A 17,778-nucleotide genomic window follows, 5' to 3' on the forward strand; every position below is an offset into this window, starting at 1 on the left:
TTTATTCCTAACATTGTTTATTGAATCAAATTTGATTTTTATTTTGCTTTAAAAAGTAGTGATAGTGTAAGAAGAAGTAAATACTAACAAATTACCCAGCTGAGTCAAATAAACTCAATCAATAAAACTTTATTTTTATCAGAAGTATCAGAATCATTTAGATTTATTCACTAAATTGCAAGTACAAAGAACCCAATGTGGTTCAGATGTCAACAGAAAAAGCAATAAATATGAACATTAAACAATAAACACAAACATAACATTGTAAGAAAGGGACAATAATCTACATTTCTGTGTAGATTATGACACTACGGCACCTTTCATACAGTTTAGTGCAATTCAAAGTGCCTCACAGATGACTGACAAGTCAATCATAAAAGAGTACAAAAAACAGAAGAAATTTGGACTAATATAATATATCAATATTATACTGATATTGAGACTTAAACAAATGTGGGAAAAAATGAATAATAATTTTAAAAAATAAATAAATAAATCTATGAAGAAATAAAATCAGAATTAGATTGAAATGCAAAAAAAGGACATTCAAAATCGATAGGAGGGATTAAACATAAATTAAATAAAAATAAATAATGGTAATAAAATATCCTAATCAAAAATTAGGCAAAAATGGTATGTTTGTAAGTTTTAAGAGCAACTTCAGCTGCTTTCAGGTACTCAGGCAGACTGTTCCAACAGGTCGGAGCATAAAAGCTGTTTCACCAAAGGTTTTTTGTCATGTACTTCAGAACCAGTACAGGACACGAGGGATTGTACTGCTTCATACACTGCAAGCATGCAAACATATCAGACAAGGCTGGTGCAAGACCATGAAGAGCTTTAAAAAACAAGTAAAAGAATCCTTAAGTCAAAACAGAAACTGGAAGGCAACCAATATAAAGACTTTAAAACAGATATAATGTTTTCTTTACTTCTGGTCCCAGTTAACACTTCGGCAGCGGAGACTTCATTGTGACTGATTTCTAACTTTTTTGGGTACACCAGATAAGACAGCAGTACATTAGTCCAGCCTGTGGGATATGAGAGTATGCATTCATTTATTTTCGTTGCTCGGAGAGTAAAGTGGTTGAAATTTGGTAAAATGTTTGAGATGATAAAAAGTAGCGTTGGTAACAAACCCCACATGAGCATTACAGTTTAGTTCTCTGTCAAAGATGACGCTGAGGTTTCTGGCTTATAGGCTCGGGGTAATTCCCAGAGAGTTTAGTTCTGTGACCATTTTCTCTCTCTGAGCCTTACACATACAGTTATTATAGTCAGCTGAATCCAGTGCGTTTAATGTCTGCTCGCTGTGTGGGAGGTAGAGGCCCTTTCTCATTCTTTCTTTCCACTGTGTGCTTTCAGTGAAAACATAACGTGATTGTGTTTTTTTTTCCTCTGACTCTGCCATCCCCTCTGCTCGAGGACTGTAAGGTTGTCAGTGGTTTCCCAAGCTCGAGCCATGATACAAACCTACACATAAACTCAAACATCCACCCTGTTCTTACATTCACACACAGAAAAACCTACAGTCCCTTGTGAGGAAAAGGACAAACATAAAAGTCTAACATTGTCAGTCCTTTAAGGTGCAGTGTATGCATCCTTTGCACTGATACTGTATGATCATCCTTGTTTGTGCCTGCATGTCAGTAACAAGTAACATTAATTTAATTAAAATTGATCAGAATTAAACAATAAAAATCCCAACATAACAAGCTTATTTTCTTGAGATAGCAATATCATTATTTCATGAGTATGAGAAGACTGATGTGGTAAGGAGCACCAGGAAATACGTCCTCTAACTGCTCTTTAACGCAGCTCTTGTCTGTTTGTCAGACCCTCCCTTCTTATCAATCAGCCTGAGGGATACTTAAGGCACCTGTTAGCTTTGATCCTTCCTCTTGCTCCTGTCATGTGCCCTGGACAAAGGTGTATCTGCAAGATAGACCCTAGTCAACAGACGGGCCTCTGGTCATCTTCACCATACTCCAAATACATTCGACCTGACTCCGATGTGATCCTCTCTGCTCCAAAAATCCCTCAAGCCCTGAGGCTCATAGTCATGTGTATGGCTGGTGGTTTCTTATTTACGATTTCATGACATTGATTAATTTCTCATCCATGTTTGGCCTCTGACGGTCTTCAGTCTCCTTAACAGAATTTCTATCTCGTCCCTTTTTTCCACATCTTAATGCTTAACAATTGTTTATGTGGTGGTTATATGGTTATATGGTGAATCATCCCATCACTAATTATGTTTACTGTGTAATTATCTTGTTCATTGTTTCTTGATATTTTTCATATCTCCTCTTAGAATTGAATCCTCCTCGGCATGGTAAGAATGCTTTCATTTATTTTGGGAGTTCCTGTCTAATCTCCTCTCTTTATAGGGCCAACGTTTATGAAAATGTCTCACTTTGACTATAAAATCAGTTGCTTATTGTAAACATTGTTGGTCACTTTCAGTTGATCTCTCATTACTGAAATAAAGCTTTTCCCTAAGTTCAATAAGGAACATCTCTATAATCACACTCTGCCTTTAATATCATGAGTGAACATTACTATTTCATTTTGTTTTATTTCTTTGTCACTTCTACTTTCCCAAAATCCCTTCAATCTCAATTCTGATCAATCAAGATTGTCTGACCAATTATATTTCTAGCCACGTTCCCCTTAGTGTTGCTCTCTAAATATCAGTACAGTTCTGCACTTGTTCCTCTTTTAGATCAACCACCTCCCCATCACCACCATGACGTCCATATCAGAGCAACAGTTTCCTCAATCAGTGGAGCCTGAGAGCAGAGTATCACCAGCACGCTCCACTGGGCTCCGTGAAAGGATGTCAGTTTAGTGTGAACCAACACACTGTGTTAGTGTGTGCATTTGGTTTTTGTTCTTTTCCTTTTTTTTGTTTCAGTTCTATATTTCAGCAAGAACAAGCTGAACAAGCCACTGGCCTGTGAAAATCATATTTAGATATTTAGATTAAGTTATTTACGTACCACTTCATGTCACAGGCAGTCAACACAATGAGGACCATTATACAACTGATTATTAATCATTATTATTAACCAATCGTCAATTATATTCTTAAACTGTGATTTCTTTGCACATTAAATCACATTTTGTGGTGTCATAAAACTTACCTTCAGATTCTAAACATTATAATATTCTTTTTGCCTCTGATAAATCAAGATTTTACTCAATCTTCAGCTGCCTTTTTCAAGTTGTACACATTTGAGTCTACAGAGCCTATACTTAATTTGCGCAGCATATTTAATATATTTTCAGATTTGTTTTGCTTATTTAGTTGTATCTTTTTGACTGTGGCCTTTTAAGATATGTGAACAATCCCTAAATAAGTAAGTATTTCAGAGGGAAACTGTCAAACAACAAGAATAATGAACTATTAGGCATTCAAAATTATTCTAGAGGTGTGACGTCAGCACAATGTTGCTATTTGATTTATTCGTTCAGTTTTTGCTCCGCAGCTGTAACTACAACATGATTTGAAGGGTGTTTTAGCAGACAGGCCCAACAACTGTGTTCAATCAAGTAGAAACCTTAAATTTGAGGCTTTGAAGCGTTATTTGTCTTCACATATCTCATTGATGAATGAAAGGACCACCGACAGGCGATGTCACTGCAGACAAGATGTTATTTTATTAATACTTAAATTTAAGGAACTGTATGCTTTTTACACAGTTATGTACAGTCTACCATTTTTATTTTGTGGTATCTCAAAAATATACACTGTATGTAGTATGTTTATGAACTTAAAGGCATACTATGCAGGATTTTGTCGGTTGCTGTTTGTAAAAAACAATTCAAATTTGACCTCTCCTCCCCGGCTCAACGACACCTGAGCGAGAGAGAGAGAGAGAGAGAGCAGTGGAGTTCAAGCAAGTTAGAGAGTGAATGAAAGAGATGGTAGGGATAACAAAGCAGTGAATCAAATGAATAAAACACTACTTTTTGATTATTTCACAGTGGTTAAGTTCTAAAACACAAACCTGCAAGAATGTGCCGCATTGCCAGATTTGGTGTGACTGCAGCCAAAGGGCACATTTCATCCTGTCCACTGTGGCCTCTGCTGGATGTGTGTATATGTGTGTGTGGGTGTAGCTCAGCCACACCCTTGGTTAAACAGACATAGACAGCAGAGGAGAGAGACAGAGACAGCGATGTAACCTGGTTGTTACACTACACCCTCACACCCTGCAAAATAATAAGAAAATACAGGCAGAGGGCAGAGTGTCTGCACATGAATGCACCACCAAAAACTTCTAGTGAGTCATAAGTGATGATTGAGAGGGATTATTTGGTATGAGTCTGTACATCGGTTTTTGTTTTGTTTAGGAAAATCCTGCATAGTACACCTTAAATTATAACCTGCAGTCTTTGTTATTTTCATGAAGACCCATGACACTAACTGTGCGATCAGTAAATAAAAATGGCTGTATTTCCTTTTTTAGTTTGAGTAACTTTGTGTGAAGCCTCCAGAAATAATAATGAAATATTCATTACTTGAAATAACTGACTTAATAGACATTTTGAAAAATGGCATGAATGAGAACTGCTCGGATTATTTTTAATTCTAGTTCCTTAGTCATAAAAAACCCCATACACTCCAAAATGGCAAGATATAAAATTAGTTTGTTCATCGATGCAAAGACGTAGATACTAACATTCAAACCACGACACACACACAGATAGAAATCCTCCTAACAAGGCTGACACACTAATTTACATCCAATTTACAAATGCACATTTATTGTCACTGAGGCCTGTTTCGCTGTATTTGCACTGTAGTTGAGGCTGGTCAGTGTGCACTGTTCATAAAAAGCTCTTTGTTTTTGGTTGTTTAATGGCCAGTTGAATGGATGCTTTGTGAAGCCGTGGGACAGAATGTGCCTTGTTTCTGTCTACTTGATAGGCTCGGCAGCGACTGCAGCTCCCTCAGGCACGGCCTTGTTCGATATGGAGTAATGGTAAGACCTCATGGACTCCTCAACCTTCTTGAAATCAGGACGGTCCTCATGCCTGGTGAGAGAGGATACAGAAGGGCTCAAAACAGCTGTTTGAAGGGGTTGTGATTGATGGGATTAACGTCACAAGAGATAAAGAGCGTCAGAGTGCTGTCTAAAGCCAACAGACTCTAAAATATATGCAGAACATGATTCAAACAGTTTCTTACTTGTAAATCCAGCATTCATTCATCACTGTGTACATTCGCTCTGGACATGCTGATGGACACTCCATGCGACTCCCACTTTCAACAAAGCGAATCACGTCTGGTCCTTTCATTTTCTGGCCAAGTTGGGACAGAAAAGACAATCAGAGACAATCCCGCATGAATTATTTGATCTTGTCTGTTTGTATTGTCACCGATTGATGCATTTGACAGAGTTCTGCAGAAATGTTCAGTACCTTGTAAGGTTTCCCTCCGTAGGAAAAGGCCTCCCACATGGTGACCCCAAAACTCCAGACATCACTTTTACTGGAGAATTTGTGGTAGTTTATACACTCTGGAGCATACCACTTCAGTGGCCATTTACCCGTAGTACGAGCCTGTGCAACACAACATGCAAGACAATGACTCAACAAAAGCAGCCAACATTAATATTGATATAAAGGATGACATACTGTATTTAAAGTAGAAAGATGGTGATGTAGAGGATGCTATGTAGCGCAAATATTTCTCAAATAATAAAAGTAGTGTTGACGTATATCTATTAAGTCTAAATGGCCAGTTTTATGTTATTTTGTCGGAGTCTGGGATTCCTTTCTCTGATACCTACATTCCTTCTAGATGTAGGTTAGTAAACCAGACAAAAAGGAAATCAATGGAGTGTTTGCTTTAGTTTGCACAAAGTGAGAAATACTTTAGGGATGATAAGGAGTCAGTATTCGGTCAAAAGATCAGCAATTCTCAGAAAAGCAATCAATTTCAGTTAGTTTATCTATTTGTCTTAGCTGCAACACTACAATTTTACCTTGTAGTACTTATCATCAGCTCCCAGAGCCTTGGAGAGCCCAAAGTCACTGATTTTGGCAAACTGTCCGTTGACCAGCAGGACATTGCGAGCTGCTAAGTCTCTGTGCACAAAGTTCTTCTCCTCCAGATATTTCATTCCCATCGACACCTGGTGCATCAGGTTGACAATGTTCACCATAGTTACAGTATCCCTGTGGGGACATTAATGGCAATCATGACAAAAATCTGAAGAAAGTTTTTCCTCATTCAAATCAAGTGTATAAGGATAAAGCACTTTTATATTACTGTTTCCCAACATGATAATATGACATTTTATTGATCCTTGAGGGGAAATTAGATAATCAGATTCTTCTCATTGCAAGATGAGTAAATATATAATAAAGAAAAAAATGTTACACACATTTTCGTTTTTACCCCCAGATTTTTTCCAATTAAATGTTTGATACTTTTATCAACAACACCGTCGCAAAATCCTTCAAATGAAGAATCACTCTTTCGCAATACTAAAGCTATAACCTGTGATCAGTGCTCATGAGCCAACAGTGCTACAGTTTAGGGAGTAACAAGCAAAAACAGGTTGGGAACCAGTGTCTTATGTTGTACAGACTGTTAAACTGTCTGGGATAAATTTTAGATTTTGGGCTTTATATATAAAAACTGAGCTGAATTATTGAGTATGATTAAAAAGTGAGAGTAGCAACTGTACCAAAATCTACTTTAACTGGAAACAATGAGCTCTAAATCATCAGCGGTCATCAACACACCTTTAAATATTATCAATATTATTCATTGTATCATATGTTATATGTCAGCCTATATACAATTCTGCTGCCACTGTGTTTTACCACATTATACCCAATCAGTTTTCACTGACAGTAAAAGCTCATCATGTTTGGTTTGTCAGGTGGTTTCAATGATTGGATCAGGTAACGACAGAGAAAGGAAGGAAAGTAACATGATGATAGCAGTAATGTGCAAAAGTTCATCAGATCATTAGTTTTATATACATTAATAATCGTAACATAGTAATAATACTTAGAATTATATTTCTATACATCTTTGATCCCTTTCATAAATCTCTCCTCTGGTAACGTTTCAGATGTTTTTTGTAAACTGGAACGTACTTATGGCTTGACAGGAATTTGTTGAGAGGTCCCGCAGAGGCCATCTCCATGACCAGCATCAGATTCTCTGCATTACACAGCCCCAGCATGCGGACAATAAAGGGATTGCTCAGCTGGTACATGATCTCTGCCTCTCTCATCATCTCCTCCTTCACCAGCTTCTCATTGTCACTCTTCAGCACTTTTATGGCTACGTCTATCTGGCCCCTGAGGGAAAACAAACATATAGAGTTAGGAATGAACGTCTGACCTTTAAACATGAGCACGTGCAACCCCATCTGCAATCTGGTAGGGCACTGGGTTCAGTAAATGTGTAACATGATGCACATGCAGTCCATTTACAGAAGCTTATATCCTATCTGAGATAATGCCATGGGATTACTGTATATGTCAAAGGTTCCATCTCAGCAACATGTTTATTTTCTAATATTTCAGTACTCACGAGTCAGCCTTGAGGACTCCCTTCTTGACACAGCCAAAGTTCCCAGAGCCTAGCTCCACTTCATCCATCAGCAGCTGTTCCCTCTTAATGTTAAACTTCCTCACTTCATTCGGGTTGTGATAAGGGTTAAACCCGGTGCAGTCCATCGGCAGAATATCACGATCATCAGGCACTGGTGTAACTGGGCTTGAGGCCATCGCAACAGCTAAAAAGTAGAGGGTAAAACCGTATGGACTAAATATGCAATTCTGTATGTGTTGATAGGACTTTAAAATCACAACAGCCGGAAGATTTTCTGTTGAATATTTTAAGATGATCATTTCAGGCTCATTTATAATCTATCATTTATTAATTGTTCAGTTACAGTCACAACATAGTTGTTTCTGTATTCACAACAATATTCTTGAATTCTCAAAAGCAAAATATATTCATTATTATCTTACTACTACTTACTAACTATTTTGAAGCCAGTGCATTTTACAGAGCAGCTAATACTGTGTGTGCAACAGTAACTGTGATGTGTTGTACTGAAGGTGACTGACCTCGAGGTGGCGGTGTGTATCCATTTGTGGCGCCGCCGGGCCGCCTCTGCAAAGAGTTACATTAAAATGAATCACAGAGAATGAAAAAGATACTGACTTGAATACTGATGGATATGGTCAATACTCACTGTTGCAGGAATACTTGGTGTCTCTGAGAAGTTAGAAGACAGATTTCATTTGTAAATAGAACAAAACAAAGTTAAAGTAAGCAGGAATACATGTTACATATAAACATGAATTGGAAACTTAGTGATTTGTGCAGCAGTGTCATGATGATATGATATTATTGAAAAAGGGAAATAAAAAAGATGATGAGTACTTTCGGCAGCTTTGCTGATGCACGCTTCCCCTAGAACAGTCACTAGGCCATCAGGTTTCATCTTTAGGTACTCAACCAGCTGGTGGGATTGACAGAAATTTCAATTAAAATTCAGAAAAAGGCCATAAACTGTAGCAGAAGCAACAGATAACCTACCTGCCAGACAGTGTCAAACTTTGTTCCTTCTGGCATGGAGTATTTTCCTGATTTGTCTTGGAGGATCTGATAGTGGTAAACAGTTTTCCCGTACATCATGGAGAGAGCAAAAGTGCCAGACTCCTCTCTATCTCGAATCCTGAAAAAGAAAAAGCTGTGTTGCTTAAAAACTGCGCCCTTAACCTTTAGAGGTTGACTGAAAGAAGGTACAGATGTGACATCACCGCTAGCTACTTACAGAAACTTGCCGTCTGGTTGTGCTCCAGAGTAAAGCCGCCTCTCACCTTCATGTCGGGAGATTTTACCGTGATACCAAGGCATCTTCTCGTGGGCCGTAGTGGCAATCAGCTTCTCCAGCTGAGGAGCTTGACTGATGATGGCCTGCTCCATGGATTCTCCCTGAGCAGAAAAACAGACACGGAAACAGCTATATCAACAGACAATTCACACATTTAAACATATTGACAAATGTTATTGTCTCCTATGTACAGTCAAAAGTTATAACTTCACTCTCAGAAAATAAATGTAACACTTTGATGATGTTTTATGTTGCATCTTGCCGCATTTTACTGTAATGTAGTAATCTGCAAAAGAAAAACATCACAGTTTGCAACCGTGGCTCATCTTTCAGAGTTTCCTCGCCCACATAGGATGTAAAATGTGGTGCATGGGGGATAAGAGGTGTTATGGCAAACAGATTCGGCTACAATCTTTTCGGCTCCTTTTGGTGCCTGCTGGGACCTGCAGGCCAGGTCCTCATACACCTGGAGCTAGTTTGACTGTTTATTAGGAGCCCATCAGTGATAAAAGACTGCTGGTCTCAGTGTGTGGCTGCAACAGGAGACAGTCTGTAGTGGCACTTCAGAAGACCAGACCTTAAACTCGTCAAATCATCATGTTTGGTTCTTTTGGTGACCCGTAAGACACTCAAAAAAGAAAAATATAAATACAAAGGTACAGCTTACAAAAACCCCTGGAGATTTGGCTTATTTGTGTGTCTTTGGGATATTTCCGTTAGTTCAAGTGAGACTGCATCTACTCTGATAGGTTTGTGATGGGGTTTTTGTTCAGATTTCAGTGAACCATTGGGAATTTTGTTTGTCTTTTTTCTTTAATGTGTGAGACTGGTATTTCAGCAGCTGTAATACAACTACAAACATTTTTGTGTCATTTGTTTTCCTCAGTTTACTTCTGTTTCTTCGGTTCAAGACATGGTTGGTACATATTTTCATCTCACTTTGAAAACTTTTTTCTATTGAAGCGACTACCTGTTTAAAAAACTGCTGATAGTGTGTCCTGTGGTTTATTCAGATTACAGATCAGAATAAACCATCAGAGAGAGACACAATTTTTTCAAATGTTATTTTTACCTCCATTTTATTAGGGTGGCAGCAGAAATCTAAGAGACTAAATTCTCTGGACACATTAAATGATAATATTTGCATGGCTAGATACCATCAGAGGTAAGTGACAATGTGAGTTTTTCTGTAATTTGAGTGACTCAACCCCTTAACTGTTAAACTCCATCTCATCTATTTACTTGTGAGAAGAAGAAGTTACCACTCTTACAGCCCTCTTAAAGACTGTAACTAAAAATACTGATAATTTTTGTCTCACCTCCAGGTTCCAGGTCTGCTTCACATACTCCCTCAGCATGTTTTCCCTCAGGTTGTCAAACACACCGGGGCGTATCGGTGTCTCCGGGGAGCGCAGACAGGGTTTCCTTAGGGTGCACACCAGCCCGTCGGAGTCCTTGCTGTAAAACTCACAAAGTTCTGCAGGCCCACAGTGGTTCTTGCCTCCTGTGATGCAGTAAGTCCCATTAAGTTGTTTCTCTACGGGATAGTGGTGAAACTCCAGGTTCCACACGATGGAGAGAACGTAGCCTCCCAGACTTCGGAGACACTGCCGCAGCAAGAAGAGGCCGTCGGCCATCCCAGCCAGCTTCAGATGCTGCTCAGCGTCCGAGCGACTGATGCTGCCGTAGAAGAAAGGCAGCTCAATCGCAGGGTCGATGGACATGGTGAGACCTGGGAGAGACGAGATGGACTTTGGCCTGGAGTCGTGGATGTAGGTGGTGGAAAGAAACTAGAGACAGACATAGAAAGAGGGAAATTGTCAGCATTTAAGCAATTCTTGCATTTAAAGAGGGCTGAAAGTAATAAGGACCCTCACTCTCCTCAGTCTGCTCAATCAAGTCTAAAAATGTCATCAACCAAATTACAAAGCAGCTGCAATTTGAGAGTGGAAAACACAATATTCAACACTATAAGTCTTTTCCAAATGAGCAAAAACACATCATACCGAGAACCTCACCTCCTCTTCCTCTCCCAACTACGTTACACCAGGATACAATTTACAGAATAAAGTTTTTCCAGGACTGCCAACAATGCAGAGACTAAATGTGAGGCGCAATGCGTCTGGATGACTTATTTAGCAAGAAGCACCCACACTTAGAGATTGCATGAAGCTTGCAGATTAACAGACTGGTGACAAAGCCACAACAGGAAGCTGTAGTCCGCCCTCACAGCCTCCATTCTCCAGTGTCTCACTCTTCTGTTGAACAGGTGCTTTTTGGTTCTAGATTATTCCCTCAGCTTCAGGAACTCAAGTTTGCAAGTTTTTTCCTTCATAACAGGTAAAACATATTGGGGAGAATGTATCCCACCACGCTGTTAACACTTTATGCACAATGAGACGTGTCAGTTAGACATCTGATAAAAGCTTTCATAAGAAGTAAAGCAATAAAGATAAGATCAGAATCAAGCTGTTTTGAAGCAGTTATGTGATAGCAGCAATGGAAAATGCCTTTGGAGTTTAAAACAGACATTGACAATGATCGGAATACGTCAGCACATGTCAGCTCGTGGAAAGAGATGAGTTATCGTTCTGGGGATGTACCCACTATAAGGGTTGAGATTGTAAAATAATCACATCAAACTGTGAGGAAATAAGAAAATGTTATAGTTGTTTAAAGGTGTTATATATTGAATATCAGCAACCTGATTTATAAAAGTTTAAACTGAAACCATTTCTGGCAGTGTGCTGTAAACTGATTTTGACTTTGTCTTCTTCTTTGTTTTATGATCTCCTCTGAAAAGCACACTCAGATTTACATGTTGTTTAAAAAAAATCTGAACCATTTGACATTAAAATTACACTTCATGTTTTTACTCTCTCACCTCAGGTTTGAACACGATGAAAAGTAAAATGTACAGTTGTGAAAACCTCAGCTTCCTGGCTACATACCTGTGCTGCTGCCCACATCCACAGTGGACAACCAAGCAGAAACACAAAGTTGCCACAAGAAGTGAGACTTCTACTGTGGCTTGACCCCCTTCTCACCACAACAAGGGCCATTTGGACAAACTGATACCTCACTATACAATGTATATAAGAAACAAGCTGTGAAACTGTATCACAAGACAGAAGACCTGTTTGCATGATTTATCTTCTGCTTGGATTCTTGTCAGCATGATATGTTAAAGTTAAATTACAGCTTTTGGAAAATTTGAAAGCAAATTGTCACCATCCTATTTAAAATGTGAATGTGACTGTTTTTATTATCATTATCTTTAAAAAAAAAAAAAAAAAAAAAGTGTATTATTTTTTGGATGTCTGACTTTGACCGGTGATAATTGTGTGGTTGTTATCCTTATTTCTTCACTCTATCACCTCCTACAACTTTACATCAGACACCACAATGGAAATAAGTCTCTTACTGGACCGTTATCATTGACCTTTTTGTAGCTTTGTGTGGTTTGAAGTCATTTTCCATCTAATAGAGGGAAAGTTAAAGAATCATCAAAGTCTTTAAGGTTCATGAATGTTAATGAATGTTATTGTTGAGATGTTTCAGTCAATAACAAAGTGGTGATGCCATTGCTATCCGTACTGCTGGCGTGGCTAAAAACAAAACTATATGAGTAAAACAGTTGCTTGTGTTGCTATAAAATAACACGTAGTATATCACATAATCACTTTGCTGGGCCAAAACTAGTCTTAAAGTAAACTGCCCTCAAATAAGTAGAAGAAAACATGATTAAGTGTGTTGACGGGTGATTTACGGTAGTTTTAATTTAAAGATTTGAGATTTAGTGTAGTGATGAAAGTAATTGTGGCAGAAAAGTAATCAACAGCTATTTTGATAACTGATTAATTGTAAAGTCATTCATAGTGTGTGAAGATTTGCTCTTTTCTCTGTTTTAGTTTTAGTCAGTTTTAGACTGTTTATCAGACAAAACAAGCAATTTCAGGACATCAGTTCAAACTCTGGGTAACTGTGGTTGACCTTTTATAGACCAAATGGTTAATGTAATAATTCATCAACATGTCTTGCGATAGTACTTGAACAGACTTAAACTGAAAGAGAAAGTGAATTCAATTACAAGCCAACAACCCCCCCAACACACCTTGACATGAATATTAGCTACACAGCAATAAATTACGACCGAACTAACCAAAATGTTGAGTTTTCCAATGAGACATTAAAACTTCCAACAGCAGCAGCAGCCAAGGCTCGGCTCGGTTCGCGTTCTTTTGAAAATATGAGTTTTACGACTGTTCTACTTTAATTGTACATCACGGGCCGCAAAAAGGCAAAGAGTGGAGAGCAATGAGGTGACACATGACACAGTTCCTGAGCCAGCACTGAACCCACAAAGTTGCGTGGTGTCTTTCATACCAAGCCAGGGACTGTTTTCTTCAAAAGATCATTTAAAAGTCACAAACTGGCTGTGTATAAACCCTTCATTGTGTATAAAAAACATGGTCTTGTAAAGGCAGTGTTGCAGAGTAAGCAGATAGTGACCCAGTAAGCAGTGGAAAATGACCTATGAGTCATTCTGTTTTCAACAAGTGGAGGAGTACATAAGTACACACACTAACATCTACAGACTTAAGTGCTTGTTTTCCAAAGTCGACAGAAGGTGAAATTTTTCTGCCATATTTTCAGTCGTCTCAGCCCCCTCAGGCACAAAGTAAATGGAATTGATTACAAAGCAAAAACAAACTGATTGTGTCTATCGTTTGGTTGAAGATTATCTAACCTGGAGAGGAGTCACTGTCCCAGAGGATGTCAGAGACGGAGAGGTTTTGTCTAACTGAGAGGAACTGAGTGAAACCATCAATTCAGCTTGAATAGCCAAACACATCAGACAATACAGTCTCTCTTCTATTAGTTCATTGTCACTTCTACTGACTATAAACGCCCTTCATATGGCAACAAAAGCTCAAGCTCAGCTTTTCTTTCCAAGAAAATAGTCTGTTAAGAAACCAAAAAGTCCTGCACTGTCGATCACTTGTTCTCACTTTATTTAACTAATGACCTAGTGAAGGTCTGAGCACCTTCTGAAAAAATATTAATAAAGTACAAGTGATTAACAGAGATTTTGTGGTCCTTACATAAGGAGAAGACAAAATCACGTTTTTTTTTTTTTTCATTTGAAAAGACGAAAAGCAACAATGTGTTTGTCTCGCAGCACTGTCATACTTCCTACTCCACCTACAGTGTCTGAGGCACCCAGCCTCAAGCTCACTGGTTCCTATAGAAGATGAAAAAGAAAGATGAAGGTCTGCACAATGTAGCGCCCTTAGATGCAGTTTATGAGACACCAGTGACGTTTGAAGCTACATGTTCTTCATCTTTCTTTTTTACATTGTTTATTTGTTTTGTTTTGTTTTTTTGTCTTCTATACTAGATGTGCGCATCTACAAGTCTTTCCAACTAGAGATGTAAATCTTTAAAATGTGACACCCACACACTGTATACTTTATTTTACTTGGGTTAAAGAATTGCCCAAAACAGCTGGGCATTGCAGCTTTTCATAAACGCTACTCAAAATGGACTAAGTAGTGTATTTAGTGGGGACTATTTTCAGCTGTGGATTAATATGCATTTAGTGCTCTGATGGGTATTTACTTTACAGCAGCAAAAAAGTTTATATTCAATTGACTGAAATGGTGGTTTACGGCACAGAGGAATAAATTAGATCAGGCTTTGGGATAAAAAAAATATAGAATATTATGAGATTTATCCTTAAATGTTGTACCTTATCGAGGAGCTCATTTTAACTGCGTCATGCTCTGATGATGTGTCATAATGTTTTGTTTCTAAACTCTTAACGTGTTAAATCAATATAATGAAGTAATACCTACAATATTTGACCCTGAGATGTAGTTGTAGTAGTAAAAGTAGTAAAAAAATGGATATATGTTTATACCTCAAATGTGTAAGTACTATACTTTTACCTTCAACCACAGCTCTTCACTACAACATGATACTTAATGTCACATTATTTTCACTAATGTCAGCGTTAGACTGCCAGGATCAAGTCGATATTGTGTGAATATCATCTGCAGTACGAGTAGTGGAATAGTTTACAGAGAGAGAAAGATTGAAAACACAAGCGATGCGTTCAGGCTAAACACATTATTCACACGCTGACCTTTAGGTCTTGTACTCTCCTGCGAGTATCACAATGAGGTCACTTATTTGCTTCTTTAACTAATACGAGCTGTGTTTTCTGTAGATTACGTGATTCAAGTCAAGAACATTCCAGGGGTGACTATTTTGCTGTTAAGAGTTATTTTAGGTCACGATTATTTTGGTTGCGCTATCAGTAAGTTAGCCTGGGTTACGTAACTCAAAGCATTCCTCGATACGTACATCAACATTTGGGATTGTGTAGGCATTCACTAACGGACAATGTACACATTTTTCCCCAGACTGGAAAAAAATAAAAGATTTAACTTAAGATGTAGGAGGACTTTAATTCATGTGAAGGTCAGAAATGCCCCAAACTGAAACATATTTTCCTGCATCAGTGGAAAACATTGAGAATGTCTCTGTCTCTCTGTTATGATTCATGTTTTTTTCCCCAAATAAAATGAGCTTGTTTAGTTTAGATCTGCAGTGATGTCAATTGCCCATTTTATTTGCATTTTAATGACTATACAGTTTTTTAAAAGACCTAGATAGAGCAACACAGCCTCAGCAGTCACTTCATTTCTGTTCAGGAAATGAAAAAAACACACAAAGTGCTAATCATGATGCCACTTTTTTGGGTGAGTTGTGGCTCAATCTCAAACGTAATGTAATGTTCAAATTGTGAAACGCTCAGTTGTGTTAATGAACTCCTCTTTCTCCTGTCCAGGCCATATCGCCTGACTGTGAATGGAACATTTTGCAGATATGCCTCACTCCAGGACCAAAATACATCCAGTAATTTTCAAGAAAAGTTACAAGCGATAAAAAACACACACACGAAACTCTTGGGTGTGTTAAAACCTACCCATTTTTGGTTTTTCTATTCCAAGGCACAATGAAAGCAGCTATTTATATTATTGCACATGTAATCTCTACTTTTGTAGGCCAGAGCAACAACATCTCAACCCTGACTGTTACTGTGGTGCACACACTGTTTTATTCTTTTTTTTGTCCCTTTTTTTTACTGCTCAGACACAGCTGTGGAAATTTAAAAAAACAATTTAAAGGGAGATTTTTTTGAAAGATTTGAGTAACAATTTAATTATCACAGATGATTGTACATTAATTAATTTAATTAAAAACTACTCTGTCCAGAGAAATGAGTTACTGTAAAACACACACTTTGTGTATTTTGATTGCCAATAAAAGTGTAAGCTGAATCACGTGTAATCTCAAGCATGTGGCATTTAGGAAAGGAAAATAGATGATTAACCAGTAAAAACCTTGTTGAATTTTAAGGATATGAACATTTTTGTCAAGCTGTTGTAGTTTTGAGTACTTTTCATCAGGCCGTTAACCTTTATTTCATCATCTTGTTACAACCAGTATCATTTTTTTTGTTTTTCATGTAAGTGTGTAGGTGTAATCTGCCAAAACAAAGCATTTTTTCTGCTGTTAAAACAAAAGTCTACTTACGTTTCACTGCTTAACGATGTTGTCGCTTCAGAGACAAAGATATATCTGTAGATCTGACAGCAGTGGAAGGTGCTGTGAGGAACTGGGGGTTAGAGACAATCACACACACGCGCGCACACACACACGCACACACACACAGAGAGAGAGAGAGAGAGAGAGAGAGAGAGAGGGAGGTATATATGATTCCAGCTTGACTGAAATGTGTTAATGTGTTCTGGTATTTCTATTTGCCTATTATTATTTACCTCAGTACAACCTCAAGTTGGGTGAAACATGAAAACAACCAAATTCTCCTTTGAGCTCATTATAACCTCCTTGATTATTTACAAAGTCAAAACAGGGTCTAAACCCCCCTTTCCTCCAAAACCAGGCCTTAACACAAAAAATTGGCTTACAAACAATAAACACGTTAATAGTAAAACCACAACGTGTCTTTTTTTTTTTTTTTTTTTTTTACTGTTTTGCTTTTGTATGGAATAAACAAACAAGATATATCTGTGTTAACTTGTAAGTTTAAGTGGTTATCTCTGTTTCCTGCTTTTGTGATAAGCTAATCATTTTGTGGCTGTAACAATCTTCTCGTGAAACTTTCCACCAGAAAGTGAACCTGCATTTCTCAAAATGTCACACTTCTTTCAAATGATGTTAACTAAGCATGATGTTAGTTAGCTTAGCTTAGCATAAAGAGGTTAAAGAGGTGGAAACAGCTAGCCTTGGCTCTGACCAATGCCTCACTAATAATAAATCACCATTAACACATTATTTATATCTTAAGTGTATAAAGAGACACGTTACTCGTCCCAGCCAAGAAATTCTTAGTCTTAGTGTCAAAGTATAACTCAGTTTTTATATGGAATAAAGGAACATGATACCGTGTCAATTTTTATTTTTAGGAGGTTCCCCTTGTTTCCAGTCTTAATTGTATGTATGTATATGCTAAGCTAACTAACTCATGGCTGTAGCTTCATATCTGGTTGCTTGTTGTTTGTGAGTTTGTGTTTTGTGCTGCTTTTTTATGTCCTTTGTTGTTGAGTTTCATGTTGTAATGTGTGCATATGTGTTATTGTGTTTTGTGCTTAAATGTATTTTATTTTATGTGTATTGTTGAGTCTTGTGCAGTTTTATGTGTATTTTACTGTTGATTTTTATTTTATTATCAATTATATTTAACTAACTTAAACTAACTTAGGCTATAAATGTAGTGTTGTGGGGTTTAAATTCATGCTTTATACATGTCCCCATACAAATAACATTAAAGCCCCCTTCCACTGAAAAATACGCTTTTCTTCTTGTT

The 17,778-nt window shown here is 37.7% G+C and overlaps 1 protein-coding gene across 2 annotated transcripts; it reads right to left on the reverse strand.

Moving 5' to 3' along the window:
- Positions 1–3,729: 3,729 nt before the first annotated feature.
- LOC133984605 (tyrosine-protein kinase ZAP-70) lies at positions 3,730–10,603 on the reverse strand. 2 transcript variants are annotated; one of them, XR_009925422.1, is made up of 13 exons: positions 10,199–10,603; positions 8,820–8,980; positions 8,582–8,720; positions 8,426–8,504; positions 8,235–8,257; positions 8,107–8,152; positions 7,565–7,769; positions 7,123–7,329; positions 5,997–6,189; positions 5,431–5,571; positions 5,198–5,310; positions 4,014–5,043; positions 3,730–3,862 (listed from the first exon to the last, which is right to left on the reverse strand). XR_009925422.1 is itself a non-coding variant. In XM_062424027.1 (12 exons), the coding sequence occupies exons 1-12, from the start codon at positions 10,601–10,603 to the stop codon at positions 4,926–4,928; spliced, it is 1,830 nt and encodes a 609-aa protein (XP_062280011.1). In that variant the 3' UTR covers positions 3,730–4,925. The 2 variants fall into 2 exon arrangements, 1 of the variants encoding a protein (XP_062280011.1); XM_062424027.1 differs by having other exon boundaries at positions 3,730–5,043.
- Between the last annotated feature and the right edge of the window lie 7,175 nt (positions 10,604–17,778).

This window comes from Scomber scombrus, chromosome 8, assembly GCF_963691925.1.
Source record: "Scomber scombrus chromosome 8, fScoSco1.1, whole genome shotgun sequence".
Classification (NCBI taxonomy): Eukaryota; Metazoa; Chordata; class Actinopteri; order Scombriformes; family Scombridae; genus Scomber; species Scomber scombrus.